Raw genomic sequence first — 16338 nt, forward strand, 5'->3', positions numbered from 1 at the left:
ATAAACTTTACGACTGAACTTTACCCTGGAAACTTAAATACGTTTTAAACTTCAAGACAACCAGTGGCTTACCTGGCATGTTGTTGTTGGCTTGTGCCCTCGTATGTATCGATGTTTTCACCAGCTGTATGCCACCAAAAACTGCTTGAAATCGTGCACGGAGAAGAAGGGAAGGTAAACAGAATTGTGACCGTTTAAAGTAGAGTTTTTAAACAGTGAAAAAGGACCAAGAGATCGATGCAAACTTCGACATTTCACACCTTTCAAAAAGGACGCCAAAAAATCGCGCGAGAACCGAGAGAACCTGGTATCTAATGTGCAAAACCGCTGAGCCGTACTTGTCGAAGGTCGGGCACTCAGAATGCTGCTGTAAGTCTTTCCTCATTTTGTCACAAGTCGTTTCGATACACATTTAAAGTCGATTTCGTTTCAAAAGTAAACTCGCAGCAAAAATCCAATTAAAGTATTTGCGCCTTCGTAATATGCTTTGTGATTTCTTGTTCAAACGTGTAGCCCCTGAAGAAGGTTAGTCTTGTCTCGGGACTTTCTCCACTAAATACACCAAAACTTCTCCGAAACGAGCTTTATTCCTCTTACTAACACAAAATTAAAACTGGTCAGGTTTTGAACAAATTCTGACCAACAACTCGAATATGTCTTTCAGTTTTTGGAAAACATTTTTTTCCCCTTGTTAAAAGCGTTACAGGTTATCGAATAGACTTCTTCAAAGTCTATTTCCGTAGTGTTTTGCCGGTTTGTCACTTCTCGCGACTTCGTCACGCTCGTTTAACGCAACTTTGTCGCTAATTTTATAGAAGTCGACTAGTGGCAAGCCTAACTGTCGAAAGGCACTTAAATCATTACATGTCCTTTCAGGTTCCTTTACAGCAATTTACGTCCCTTGGCGTGAAGTTTGATCTTTACGGTCACTTTAAACTACCTTTACGGAGCTTTACGGCATTGATAACTTTACGCAGCTTTACGTCACTTTATTAACTCTCCGTAAAGCAGTCAGTTCAGCTTTACGGAACTTTACCTATCTCGTACTGTCATGTAAATTTGCGATTTCGTGCTGTGTGAACAGTCTCAATCGAGTAAAATGTAAAACTTATTAAAAGAAAAAGTTCTTCCTTTCATGGCGTTTGTTCAGCGATCCACTGATCAGCAACAGAGACATTTGTGTTTCAAGATGCACCGTTTGAACGACCGTTACAGAAGCTATCCCATATTCGAGACGAACGTCTTGACATACTGGAGACGTTCAAAGAACCACATGAGGCATTGCTAGAAGTCCTTCAAGCCTTCCATGAAATGTATGAACTTACAGAAGCCACGTTAATATGATGGTAAACGACATGGACGTACTAGAGAAACACCTCCAAAGAAAAATTCAAGAAAAAAACTAAAACACCTCACGGTTAAGACAAGGAAAGGAAAGGAAACGAAAGGCTACTTACCATGGCGTCCTCGGTGCACCAACGATACTTCAAATCAGCAGCAGATACACATGGTACGACGCTTTACACGGTACTACTTAAGGTACCAACTCTCTTAAGAAAACTTTTGACGGCCAACAGACTCCAGGTCGGGCGTCCTGAATCACACAGAGATTCATAAAAAAAACTCTTTTTACGAGTTTTGGAAATCACGCCAAGAGCGTTATTTTGTAATGTTTTCTCTCAAGTGTCGTTGCCTGAATCATGAACGTTTCGCCCGAAAAATTACGTAATTTCCGTAGTTGGGGGGGGGCTGCATCCCCCCTCGCCCCCACCCCCCCAACCCCCAGCTCGCACCCCTATGATGGTGGGTGAGTAAGCTATGCAGTGACTGAATTCCAATGACTAATTAATTGAAAAGCTCAGGCCTGTTTATTTACAAGAGAAGTGACAAGCTCGTTTTGTTGAAATTGACATGATTTTTGATAAATCCAGATATATACAGGGCGATAAATAAAGCTATTCATAACCCGATCTGGTACTAAATAACAACTTGATTACGAGCTCGAGAATTCTACGAAGTGATAATTGATGATGCTGAAGGCTGAATCAGTTATAACTTCATGGAAATCGAAAGCATCTATTTTTGGCAGAATTCTGTCTAGATTAGCTTCAAAAAATTTTTCAAATATTTCCTTACATAATAGGAAATATTAAACTTTAGGCTTTGATAAAATCACACACGGATTAAATTCCCGTTTGCAATTTGCAGCTGCTTAAACGCACTCATCAGTTTATTGAACTATTTTGAGCTTTCAAAGTCGCATAACGGCCAGAATGCCTAAGTTAGTCTTCTTAGGAATTGGATTATCCAGTAACGTTTCTTGATCGTCCTCTGAAACCTCTGAGAAAAACGAGAGAACGTCACCAATTTATGGACGATTCCATCCTTCACACACTTCTGACTGACAGAGTACGATAGGTCAGCCTGCTCACACATATTTTGATTACAAGTCCTTCAGGATAAATTAAAAGCTCGACCACCTAACGAATCTTTCTAGACTGCAAGGGTGAGGAAAGGATGGAAATGGGGATTTCTTGTCGCTAGTGCCGGCGGAAATGCACAAAAGGGGGTTCTTGAGCAGACGTTCTCCTTCTCTACCGCGCACCCCGCCCCGCCCCCTTTCCATCGATCCCCGCTCTCCCCCATTTCTCCCCCGTTTTACGCCTACACAGGCTAAGTTCTCCCAAAGATAATGTTAATTACCGCGCGCATAGCTCATGGAGGAAGAAAATCACTTGAAGCCGCTTGAGCTGTCACAAGATTATCTTGGCCCACGTGGGGATTAACTCTTGCCCTTCATCCTCTCATTAAAAAAGAGATCAGTCAGTGTAATGTCTGCAGCCTTTTTGTCGATATCTGGGGTGGGAATGTTCCGTGGTGTGGGAAATGCTCAAATGAAAGCAGGGTTTTCTGCCAGTTTAATCGTGGACCACTATTTTCCAGAAGGTAGCGGGACTTGTAGCTTTAAAGAGCAGAAAGAATTTAACAGCCATGTTTCAAAGGATACTGCCAATCCCTTATCACACCAGGACGTGGCTTCTTCGTAACGCTTCAGTTTTACACAAGCACTAGCTCCTAAAAAGGAACAGTAATATTTGTCTTAAAACACCACTATTACTTCTGACAGGTTACCAGAATAGTGGCAACAAGAAAGACACGTTGTACACGAGCAAATCATCGACCGTAAGGATTGAGGATATTACTGTACGAGGAAAGGCAGACAAGACTTTAATAATTGCAAGAAGTCTTCCTGTTACAATGACTGCTTCATTCAAAGCCTTGTGAACTTACACTCAGTGGTTTTCTGCTCATTGATATAGATTTCACAGGTCAACAAAATGGTCGTCAAGAACTTACCTCTTTGAATGGCTTCAATGAAAGTTGGTTGCAAAGTTACAGCGGCTGTTGCATCATTCAGTGTTTCCTGGTAATTTCCTGGCAAATGCAAAAAGAAAACAAATATTATATCATTTCATGTTGTAGACGTGAAAAGGGTAAAATTAAGTAGTAAAATTATCACTACCTGCGAGTGTCTTACATGAAATTAATCCGGGATAAATTTAACATGATAGTTATCCTGGACATGGCAAGAGCAAAACGTAATATTTTCTATACACTTTTAACCACTTTTTATATCGTTTCTATCGCCTTAGCGTTTTCTTTATCATCCATGCCGCAATTTTCTTGTATTGTTTCTATGTAAATATTTTAAAGTTTCAGCAGAATCTCATTAGCATTCTTATAAGCGATTGTATATATTAAAGCGCATACAAAAATTTCACTTTTCAACTTAAAAATGACCGTTGCCCGGTCGAAACGTCGTTGTTTTTAACGTTAACTTTTAGTGTGAAATCAGTTTCCATAAACTTGTTGATTTAAATAAGCTTAACTAATTTTAATTTCCTTGTTGTTTGGATTATGGGAAATATTTAAATAGTTTTATTTAAATCGAGCTAAATCATATCTCTCTTCTTAGATTTAAAAATATTTTTGTCACTATGAATATTGCTATATTTTTTATAGTTTTATTTCAGGTTGGTTTTTATTGTGATATCATCAGTAATATGCTACCTTGGTTTTATTTATTGTTATTATTCTTATAACAATACTGTTCGGTGTTGTGGTAATTCTATCTTAGTAGTTTTTAGTCTAAAATGGCTTGAAACCTGGATATTTGAGACTATGGTGACCTAGGTGAATACAAAAGTAATCAAATAATCAGTACAATATTGGTTTATTGCAACAGATTTGGAAAATAATATTAAAGTATATGGACTGTTTAGGTTTATATCACTCGAGTGAAATAATTTCGCCTCAAGTCGCCTAAAGTCGCCTTAAGTCGCCCAAAGTCACCTTAAGTTACGGCGACTTAAAACTACTTAAGGTCCCAGAGAAGGCGTTAATAAAACCCACGACCCGTTAGTTATATTCGACCAACTTTGTGGTTTACTCGTGTTCAAATATGACAAAAGCGATAAGAAATAGATAAATAAAACACTTGTAATTGTTATGGATATCTACTAACTCAAAAAAGCAGCCCAACACCAAATAGTGCTTTTAAAACACTTTCGAAATCAAACCTAAACAAAAGTAATCTTTTATCACGCGGAGTTCAGGGCATGAACGTGCAACCTCGTTCCCAGGGTCACTCCTCTTTCCACTCCGAAGAGCTTTGATATTTACAGCCTGAATAAAGAACTAATAAACACATTATAAAATTTAAAATAAGATCTTACCCAAACGAAAATAAACAGCCGCTCTGCTACTGTACACTTTGGCTATCGCTTAAAAAAAGAGACGATGGGTTAGTGCATCGCTCAAATTTGCTAAGGATGCCTAATACTGACAAATAAATGAAATAATTCATTTATATTTCTAAAAGTATGCAATGGCTAGAAGCTCGAAATACGTAGTTCCCGGCAATTACTTACTACTAAAATGTATTTTCTTTAAAGATACCGTATACCTTTAGAGCACCTGTAGAAGTGTGTCGTGTCCAAGAGATGTAGCGCGTCCCACTCAAACTGTAGATACCTACACTTGTATATCACATTAAAGCTTCTAGATCTGGCCATTGTACTACACCAAACATTTTAAAATAAAATGAATTGTGATTTTTTTTCTTTACGACTTCTAAATGTGCGCGTCCGATTCATCTTTGTACAGTAGATATTTTGACAAATAAACAACCGGGACGCGTATGCAAATTTTTTTATTTCAAATATTTTTTCTCCGAGAGCAATTTTTCTCCCATCACTCAATATTATTTTAATCCTATCTCGAAAATGTTCTGCAACATTTCACTGAAATTGAATATGGCAAATCGCAGACGCGTTTTTTTAGCTCTTCGTGATAATAATATAGTTTGATAGCCAGCTCTATAAGCTTCTATCTGATATGGGGGTTTAGTTTAGTTCAATTCAGTTTAAACCGGACTCGCTCCTTCGCTTGCACGTGAGACACCTCGAAAGGTATACGGTAACCTTAAACACTCATCCAGGATTACGCACAAAAATACAAAGGATTTTTCTGCCCAATCAGGATCCAGATTTGCAGTTGGAAATGACTTAAGAGACTCGGTTCCCAGGGGCGCTTTCTACCTTACATGTAATCTTTGGACGCTTCAATTTATGCCGAGTTTACATCGTCCCGCCCCAACTAACAGCGCCAGGGTCTCCGAGAATGCCCGGAACCAAAACATCTCGCTGTTTGATTTTTCGCATCCGTCGAAGTTCATAATGGCTTCTTAACATGCGTAGATAGAGCAACCGCTGCGACTAATAGTGGCTCAAGTTCCGATTTCAACCAGAGGTCCTAACACTTTAACTGTTGGTGACAAAGCAATCGAAAAATATATATAAAAAATAAATTAATTTTGCGAGGAAACTTTGTATATAGTACAAAAAGCATATTCCATGAGATTTCAACCTACGCATCGTCTTCCTTTAATTCCCCTATAAAATTGAACACTTTAACTCACCGTCTATTGTATCAACCGATTTTCTATCACATTTTATGAGACCTGTAGCCTTTTCCAATGAAAATTGGACCTAAATAATTACGATTTTTAAAGATATGTTTTAAATTGAAATGTTGTTAAGAGTATATTCACCTTTTAAAGTGTCATCATCAACATCCAGGTTAGCATCAGAAGGTGATGTCACTTGACTTTCCGCCATTGCTGAAATAAACCCACGGAGAAAGAATGAATATTTGCGCTAGCAAATTTTCGTTTTTCGGCCCATCATATTTGTGTTTTTTATTGCCCATAATATCTCCACATAATAGCCTCTCCGGGTATATTGTTTTCCAAGTACATTCTAAGAGAGCCGTTTTGCAGACCTCTTAGTCTACATTTCCCGACACCGTTAAACCACAGGTGACCAAAGCGTATGGTAAGGGAAGGGGCACTTGCCATCCAACCAATAATTCCTGCTTGATATTCCGTAGATGTCCATATCCGAATGAAACGGCCTTATCCCAAATTTCAGGAAAATAAAAAAGAATGAACAGACTCGCGAGTTATACTATAATTGTCGAAAATTTCGCTGCTGGATTTCAGTCTGTTGTTGAGGGAGGCAAACGCCCGGAACCTTCTCCCTAGGACGGACTGAAATCACATAGAGAACAGTACTGATACCTTTTCTCAATTGCATTCCTTTCTCTTCCTTCTTTTCATTATTTTTAACATGCTATTTAAATTTACTGAGAGGAATTTTTCTAAATGCAATGTTCTTTTTCCCAAATACTGCTCTTTTAATTATTGCAGAACGTTTTGTTACAACTTTTCGATCTGATTTGGACAGAATGCTTGAATTATATTTTGATAATTATAACAATAATCATAATTATAATTATAATTGTAATTATAATTGTAATTATAATTGTATTATATTTTTAAACAGACTGAGGCCCAGTTCAGACGTCGTGCTTATGACGTGCCGAACGAAATTCAGGAATTAAGTTCGACAAAAGCAAAAAAAGCTTTTGAATTAAGATCGGGAAGCAATTAACTTCGACAAGCTCTGCCGTGCTACGCCACTCTGGCACGGCAGCGATTGAAACGTCGTGCTCCTGTCGCGCCAAACAAAATTCATAAATCATATTAATGTATTTTGGCGGGATTACGTTCTCACGAGTAGTTAGGAGGAGAATTGTTACGAGGCATCAGTAAATTCTGAATTTGGTACGACTCTGGCACGACTTCTGAATCAGAGTTGTTTTCTGCCGTACCATAGTCGAACCAAATTGCAATTAAGTTCGGCTTTGAAAAAGCACGACGTCTGAACTGGGCCTTACACATCGGCAATTGTGATCGAACATGACGTTTTATGAAGCGCAATTAGGGAGCTTACGAATCGACGACTTTCGGACGACGGCGCCGCTGGGTCACCTTATAGTCTCGCTTCGTCGTCCTGTAGAAATTTCAATTTACGATTCGCAGTAAAGACGACGACGTTTATGCGCGACCGGCAAATTTTTTTTGTCTCAGGAGCTCGAGAAAAAAAATACTCAAGACAGACCAACAAAACGTGCTAGGATGGCAGAAAAGAAAGCGCAGCTGTACGTCGAGAAAAATTTGGGTTCTAAAAGATTAGGCTGGCTATAAGACCACTCAAAACAACAGAGGAAAAATCGCCTAGCTCTCTAGTTGAGCTATCTAGTCCTTGTTTCTAACTGTCGACACGAATGCTAAAACCTTTTAGTCCTTTCAAATTCATTGTACACCAAAAAATGTCTTATATTTCAGTGAAGCGTGATTAAAATGAAAGATTTTTCATACAGCAATTTGCTTTTCATTCACACCGTGTCGTGCTTTGACCGCTTTCAGTGTTGGTTGAACTCATAGCGTTCGCCATGGCACTGTAGAAGGTCGTTTCTTGAACGAAAACAGGCAAATAAAATTAAAATCAAACATCAAGGACATGCCCCTAATGTGATACTTAAATTATCTGGCAAAAATACCCGAAGTATCGAGAGAAAACTTTGAAAACTAACCTCACGGCCTCCTGTTTCCAAGACGCCGGCAAATCGCTCGCACCAACGTCGTCGACTTTGGCGCGAAGCTGGGAAGTGCTCAGAAACGCATGCGCAGTGAGCATGTCACGCAATCTAACGGCGGCGTCGTGCAAAAGTCGTCGATTCGTAAGCTCCCTATTATAACTGGGTTGCTTTTCGAAAGGGCGCCAAGCTGGTGAATTAATTTCTGAACATGGAGCTCTGTGCAGTCGCCCGCTAGTCCATCACTGGCGAACGTCTAAATCCACGAAAACAAACAGATCCACGAATAACAAACACCGCCATCAAAACAAATCATAATTAAAGCTTGTGTCGGTGAAGTTAAGTACAGACGCCCGCAGACAATTCAGCATTGAACTGTGCAGTCACGGTCACTGAATTTACTGCTTCAATATACGATAAGTTTAAAAATATGACTGAAAACTGAGTACTATATAGCGTAATAAAATAAATTTTAAGTTAGGTCTATCGCCAACCGGCAGTGTCTGCGTCTGTCATTACTTTGCGCCCTCTAACGAAAAATCATAAGGGCAACGTATGCATCAACAAACCTACGACAAAGCCTGCTATGCAGCTTTAGCATTTTATGTCGCAGGAAACGGGAAAAAACGAAACGCATTTAATGACTCGTTTGCCGCGGGCGAGATCGTACCCAGTCAGCCGTCCCTCGTACGTCGATCATTTTTTCCCGTCTTCATACTCCCCAGAGGTCTTTTGTCCCTATTGTGTTGGTTTATTCGCATATTCTACCGGTTATCAGAAAGCAAAAATTTTCATCACAACAACTTAAAGCCCCCGTGGGGCGGGGGGGGGGGGGGTACTCCGATATAAGAAGGACGGGGGGGGGTGCTCGTCTTACCTTTTAGGGATGAAAAAATAGCTTTTGGTTCTTCTTAAAGTGTTCGGCCTCAAATGGTCCACAGCGGCAGCTCTTGCGGTACCTTATAGGGTAAAATGAACAACTCATATTGACCAGCAAAACAGAGATTTATCAAAATGCTTTCGTAAACTTCTACGAGTTGAAGGTACTCCAAGCAATCGTCTTCATCGCATTTAAAAATTATGAAAGCGTCAGTAAATGTGTTGTTTTGAAATTCGTACCAAAGAGGGTTAAAAAAAATTCCATCCACGCCCACAATACAGGATCTTGGTACCTTTTAGGAATCTTTTCAAAATTTTCCACGAGCATCCCTCTCCTTTATATATGGATGTGCCCAGCTCCCCCCCCCCCCCCCCCCCTCTCCGCCTCCCCCAACGATTTCAAGATGGCAAATTTTAGTGTTTAGTACAACAGCACCTTTCAAAACGCTCGAAATTCGTTATGGTAAAAGAAAAAAAATAGAAGACTAGAATCGCGAAGAAGAGAGTAATAACGGATTAGAAGCGATGACATTGTCCTTCAGGTTCATGACACAGCCTTCCATTCGAAAGAAACTCTGAAATCAAATGCCTCTCTGAATAAATTAACGAAACCGCAAAGTGGATCACTAACGACAAGTTTTAAATTGAGTTTTCGTCAGCGATTTGGAAATATCGCTATTTCAACTAAATTTATCGCATAATTCCTTTAAAAGGGAGCGAACTTAATTAACGCTCTCTCTTAAAGGAATTATAACAGCCTTAATATTGTTGTGTTTTCGAATTCCTAAATAGTAAACCATACGAATCAGTTCGATAGCACAAATATACCTTTCAGACCTTTGAAGAAGACGTATTGATTATAACCAAGTCATAATTTCTCTATCGCTCATTTAGTTATTATCATTAGTCTTATTGCTGCTGCTGACTGAAACGTGATAAAACTTCGCACTTTCTTCCGTTCAGAACCGCTATTTCCCTTTCAAAGAGTGTCGTTGATTTCTACTAACATGACTATCGCACAAGCTGCAGACATGACAGCGAACTAGTTTCTCAGATTCTTAATTGTTCAAAGTAGCTTTTAATTGTAGCCGTGCAGAATTGAACAGTCTTCAAAATATTTCTTTTACGAGGCACAGCATAAACCGAATCTCAATGAACAACAAAACAATAACTTACCTGCTCTTCTGTTTAAGCTTAATTACCACTGTGACCAACGAGACAACACAACAAACTTCATTTTAAAAACTCGTCATTGACACTTGAATCATAACTGCCTTGCTTGAATACAAAACAATTTACAGGTCTACACAAGTGACGTGAATAAAGGAGGAAACAAACCTGGCGGGCGGAATTTAATTACAATCGTGTAACGGAATTTGGGCTTTTTCCCTTTTTCTCTGGAACAATGTATGCCGCATGACCTTGAAAGACTCACGTGATTAAAGTATAAATAGTTATACTGACGCAGCCAGTCAATATTTTTCACTTTTTTCGATTATGAAATTCACTGAAATGCAGAACGAAAATTTTAACAATTAGAACAAGAAAATACAAGAAACTAAAGTAAGAAACTTTAAAGCAGTGTAAACCGATCACTCGGAAAAGCTGTCTGGTCCTAAGCCTAAACAAGGCTGCAGGGCAATACATTACGTACATTTGATATGCCTAATCTGGCATAGCATACTAGAATTTTGGAAAATTTTACAACAAGCAAAAGGCGAGCTGGATTTGGGTCTGTTTTTCGGAGAGGCATATTACATGAAACGCCTAACACCTTCTCTCAACGATCGACTGAAATCCAACAGAGACAACGTTTTCTCATTAGCATTCCTGTTTGTTTTGTCTCTTCATTGTTCTTAACACATAATAACATATTTGTAGCTTGTGTCCTGGTGAAGTCAAATACAGACGACCGCAGACAATTCAGCATTGAACTGTGCAGTCACGGTGACTGAATTCACTGCTTGACTTAACGATAAGTTAATAACATGACTGCAACTGAGAACTAAATAATAATAATATGACCAGTTGGAAGTTCGCCCGATAAAATGACAGCTAGATTTCACAATGCATATGGGCTCGCTAAATTCAAGTTTGTGGAATGAGCATCTATGAGTAGTAGTTTGGTTCACTCTGATAACACTTTAAGTCTACTCTGAATAAAAAGGACCGAGGTGTTCGTCGTACCTTTCAGGGGTTATAAAAAAAGACGTTTTGGTGCCTCGCAGGGTGTTCAGCCTCAATTGGACCATAGCGGGAGCTCTTGTGATACCTCATAGGGTATAATATATAACTCATATTGGCCAGGATAGAGATCTATGACAATGCTGTCAAAAATTCTTGCAATTAGAAGGTATTCGAAACAATCGTCTTTATTGCTTTTAAATGTGAAGAAAGTGTCAGTTAATGCGCTGTTTTTAAATTGGTACCTCAGGGGAAGGATAAGAAAAATCTCTAGCTACGCTCACGATACAGGATCTTGGTAACTCTTACGAATCTTTTCAAAATTTTTCACTGGCACCTCCGCCCTTTATATATGGGGTGCCCCCACCGCCCCCAACCTTTTCAAGATGGCAAATTTTAGTTTTTAGTACAATAACACCGTTCAAAACGCTTGAAGTCGGTTATGGTAAGACTGACGGAAGACTTGAATCGCGAAAAAGAGGGTCATAATGGATTAGAAGCGATTATATCGTCCTTCGTGTTCATGACAAGTACAGCCTTTCAGTCCCAAGAAAGTCTGAAATCAAACGTCTCTCTGAATAAATTAACGAGACTGCACTATCGATCATTACCGACACGTTTTAAATTGACTTCTTCGTTCCACCGTTTGGAAATATGGCTCTTTCGACTGAATTTATCGCTTAGCACGTTAATAAAGTTCCCTTTAAAGGAATTTTACAACAGCTTAAGCGTTGTTATGTGTTCAAATTATATTCCTAGATCGACAACAACACGAATCAGTTCGATAGCACAACTTGATTCCTTTGAAGAGGGCTTATTGACTATAACCAAGTCACAATTTCTCTATCGTACATCTATTTATTATTCTTAACCTTGTTGCTGCTACATGTATTGACTGAAACTTGATAACTGCGCACTTTCTTCCCTTTGGAATCGCTCGTTCCTGTTCAAAGAGTGTCGTTGATTTCTAGTAACATGACTATCGTACAAGCCGTAAAGACGAGTGCGAACCAGTTTCTTTCTAAATTCTTCAAACTAGTTTCAATTGTAGCTGTGAAGAATTGAACAGTCCTCAAAATTTTCCTTACACGAGCCACGGCATAAAAGGAATCACAACGAACAACACTGCACCAAAACTATAACTTACCTGCTCTTCTATTTAACCTTGTTTAACACAGTGAGCAACGAGAAAACATAACGAACATCAATAAACTCGTCATTGACACTAAATCGTAACATTATTTGAATTCAAAGCAACTTGCTTTGGAGTGAGCAGAACAGTTCTACACAGCTGACGTGATTAAGGCTGGCGGGCGGAATTTAATTTCAATTGTGTTAGGAATTTGGGTTTTTTCCCTTTTTTCTCTGGAACAATGCCGCATGGCCTTGAAAGACTTTCACGTGACTAAACTATAAATCACCATATTGACGCAGCCAGTCAGTAATTTTTCATTTTTTCGATCACAAAATTCAAATGTCGAACGAAATTTGAACACTGAGGGCAAGAAAAGGCATCAAATTAAAGTAAGAAAAAAAGTGCTGACTGGAACCTCAGATTACAGTGTAAACCGATTATAGTCAGAAATCTCTCTGGCTAGCCCAATCAAGGCTGCGCAGGGCAATACATTATGTACATTTCATATGCCTAATTAACCGCGCGGCCATGGGCCGAGCGCGGTTCATGTTCTACCCTTGGTTTATTTTTTTTTATTTTTTTTTTGTCGGAGACCAGACGTAGATCTCCACTCGGCCAACTTTGAATTACGCAATCGGTAATGTTTACTCGCCAAACCTTGTTTCTTCAGGGTCAACAGAAATCTCAGATTACAAAATCACGCCGAACCTACACGTTGCAAAAAAATCTCTTCAAAACCCTGACATCGAAGCGATATTTAACAATTATTCCATGAAACCGCGTTGGATATGAAGTGATAAATAACCAACGAGCGCGTAGCGCGAGTTGGTTATGATCACTTCATATCCAACAAGGTCGAATGGAATAATTGTTTTAGTATATTCTTAATCGGGTTTTTGCCGCCGATTTTTATTTCAACAATTTTACAGAGCGGAAAATTTTTAAACTTGGCGCACTGTTTTCCATATAAGGTAAAACTCCGACTAATGGCTCATAGTCGGAGTTTTTGAGCCAATCAGAGAGCTAGAAATGCAATAGTCGGAGCTGAGAATATACTAAATCACTTTAGCGTTAATAGCTACCTCATATCGGCAGTATTAAAATCTATTCGTTAACAATCCAGCTTCATCATATTAAAATTTCAACGAAATCGAACAAAACCAGAACTAAATATTATTAGATTTTTTTTGTAACCTAGCTTCATTGCGTGAGTCGACAAAGGAAGCGACGGTCGCCCATTGCCACCGAAACACATTAACATAACCAGTGAACCTACGTTTCGGTCAAAAAAATCCAGGATTATTGCCCGAAAGCTGAAAATTCAAGAGGAACATCTTTTTCGAACTTTTCTCAAGTCATTTAGACGAAAAAATAACCTCGGCGGACTCCAAAAGAGAACGAAACAAAAAACAGAACGAGACAGTGAGAAGAGCCGATAATTTATTCACCGCGCGGCCTTCGTTACGTTCACGTTAAAAAAACCTTACTTCTGGATAATTTCAGCCTTACAAGTCAGCAACTGGTCCCAAATTACTTTCTGTATCCTTACAAATGTCCTGACTTCCATCTCCGAAAGATTTGGCCGCAATTTTTTAGCAAATAAACATTTCGCCGACAGCAATCACCATTACGGTGGCTTGCAACTAATTCGCTAACTTTACAAAACCCTCCCGAGGGGGGGATATGACGAAAAGAGCTGAAAAATGATGACCGGAAATAGAGTAATTTTCTCAGCTTCCAGTGTGCCAAATTTGCCGGAAATAGGTTCAAAACCGATATTTTTTTTTCGTTTTTTTTTTCTTCGGGTCACTCATGCTACCAAAACAGTTAACTTTTAAAAGCGCGGTTGTAAGATCTTAAAGATCTTCTTGTTTGGTATGGTATACCCAAAATTTACTTAACGTTTTCTCATTAGAATTTCAGTCTTTTTGCTTCGTCTCTTTATTGTTAGCTTTACGAAGCGCTTCTGGGTTACTCTTGGAATGCTTCAAATAGACTTCAGGAAAATCACTAGAAAATAATAACCACGTAAAGCGGGTGTAAATTAAAAGGGGACCAAGTTGACCCTCGCTAAATTTATTTGTGAACATGAAATTCTGTACAGTCACCGGTAAGTACACCACTGGCGAACCTCTAAACAGATCCACGAATAACAAACACTGCCCTCAAAACAAATCATTTATTTGTAGCTTCTGTCCCGGTTAAGTCTAATATAGACACCTGCAGGCAATTCGGCATTGAAGTGTGCAGTTACGGTCACTGAATTCACAGCCTGACTTGACGATAAGTTTAATGATATGAATGTATACTGAATACCAAATAAAAATATGACCAGCTATGAGTAGAACCGATAAACTGATTGATAAATTTCACAATGGGCTCGATTGAATTCAAGTTGGCGGAGTAGGCATCTTTGAGTAGTTCGCTTCACTCTGATACCAGTTTAAGTCCACTGTGAATGTTTTCCACAGTTTAAACCCCCAGGGGGGGCCTCCCATATAAAAAAGACCGGGTTGCTCGTCGTACCATTCGGAGATTAAAAAAGGGGTTTTGGTGCCTCGTGAGGTGTTCAGCATGAAATGGTCCACAGCAGAAGCTTTTGCGGTACTTTATAGGTAGAATACACAGCTCATGTTGACCAGGATAGAGATTTACGACAATTTATTCATAACCTCTTACGAGTAGAAGGTATTCGAAGCAATCGTCTTTATAGCTCTTAAATATTCTGAAGTGTCAGTTAATGTGTTGTTTTAAAATTGGTGAATCAAAGGGTTAAGAAAAATTTACACTACGCCCACAATACAGGATCCTGGTCCCTCTTAGGAATCTTTTCAAAATTTTCCACGAGCAACCCCGTCCTTAATATATGGGAGTGCAACCCCCCCCCCCCCCCCCCCAAGCTTTTCAAGAAGGCAAATTTTAGTTTTTAGTACAATAACACCGAACACATCGAAATCGGTTATGGTAAAAAAATAGAAGATTAAAATCGCGAAGATCGAAGAGGGTATTAATGGGTTAGAAGCGATGATATAGTCCTTTGGGTTCATGACACGTACAGCCTTCCAGTCGATAGAAAGTCTGAAATGAAACGTATCTCTGAATGAATTAACGAAACCGCACAGTGGATCAATAACGACAAGTTTTAAATTGACTTTTTCGTCAGCGGCTTGGAAATATGGCCACTTCGACTAAATTTATCGCTTAACAAGTTAATAACGTTCTTTTTTAAATGAATTAAAACAGCCTAGGCGCTGTTGTGTTTTCAAATTCCTAGATAGATAGCAATACGAGTCATTTCGACGGCACAAATGTACCTTTGAGGAAGGCGTATTAAATATAACCAAGTCACAATCTCTCTATCATTCATCTTTTTGAAACTTGATAACTACGCACTTTCTTCTGTTCGGAACCGTTCGTTCCCGTTTGAGGATTGTCGTTGATTTCTATTAACATGACTGTCGTACAAACCGTAAAGACGAGTGCGAACTACTGTAGTTTCTTTCTAAGTTCTATAAAGTAGTTTCAATTGTAGCCGTGCATAATTGAACGGTCCTTAAAATATTCATTATACGAGCCACGGCATAAAAGGAATCACAACGAGCAACACTGCATCAAAACAATAACTTACCTGCTCTTCTATTTAAGCTTGTTTAACGCGGTGACCAACGAGAAAACATAACGAGCATCAGCAAACTCGTCATTGACGCTTGAGACATAATTTCTTTGCTTGAATACAAAACGACTTGCTCTGGAGTGAACAGAACAGTTCTACACAACTGACGTGATTAAAGCTGGCGGGCGGAATTTATTTTAATTGTGTTAGGAATTTGGGTTTTTTCCCTTTTTCTCTGAAACAATGCCGCTTGACCTTAAAAGACTTTCAAGTGATTAAACTATAAATAACTATACTGAAGTAGCCAGTCAGTAGTTTTTACTTTTTTCGGCTATGAAATTCACTGAAATGCAGAACAAGAAACAAGAAACTATAGTTAGAAACTTCAGTGTCAGTGTAAACAAATTACTCGGAAAAGCAGTTTGTTCCTAACCCTAAACAAGGCTGCAGGGCGGCAATACATTACGTACATTTGATATGCCTAATCTGGCATAGCATACTAGAATTTTGGAAAATTTTACAACAA

At 39.0% G+C, this 16338-nt stretch overlaps 1 protein-coding gene across 1 annotated transcript in view; it reads right to left on the bottom strand.

Moving 5' to 3' along the window:
* LOC149117809 (uncharacterized) overlaps window positions 1-16338 on the bottom strand; it is an 80256-nt gene that overhangs the window by 22837 nt on the left and 41081 nt on the right. Inside the window, exons 2-5 of the mRNA XM_089295982.1 lie at window positions 6113-6181; window positions 4737-4784; window positions 3358-3435; window positions 3008-3075 (exon numbers count right to left, since the gene is read on the bottom strand). Of these exons, the coding sequence (XP_089152108.1) occupies window positions 3008-3075; window positions 3358-3435; window positions 4737-4784; window positions 6113-6179 (261 nt within the window). The 5' untranslated portion in view covers window positions 6180-6181. The remainder of the gene's footprint in view (window positions 1-3007; window positions 3076-3357; window positions 3436-4736; window positions 4785-6112; window positions 6182-16338) is intronic.

Source organism: Orbicella faveolata, unplaced genomic scaffold, assembly GCF_042242905.1.
Source record: "Orbicella faveolata isolate gen_17 unplaced genomic scaffold, um_ofav_v1 contig_1, whole genome shotgun sequence".
NCBI lineage: Eukaryota > Metazoa > Cnidaria > Anthozoa > Scleractinia > Merulinidae > Orbicella > Orbicella faveolata.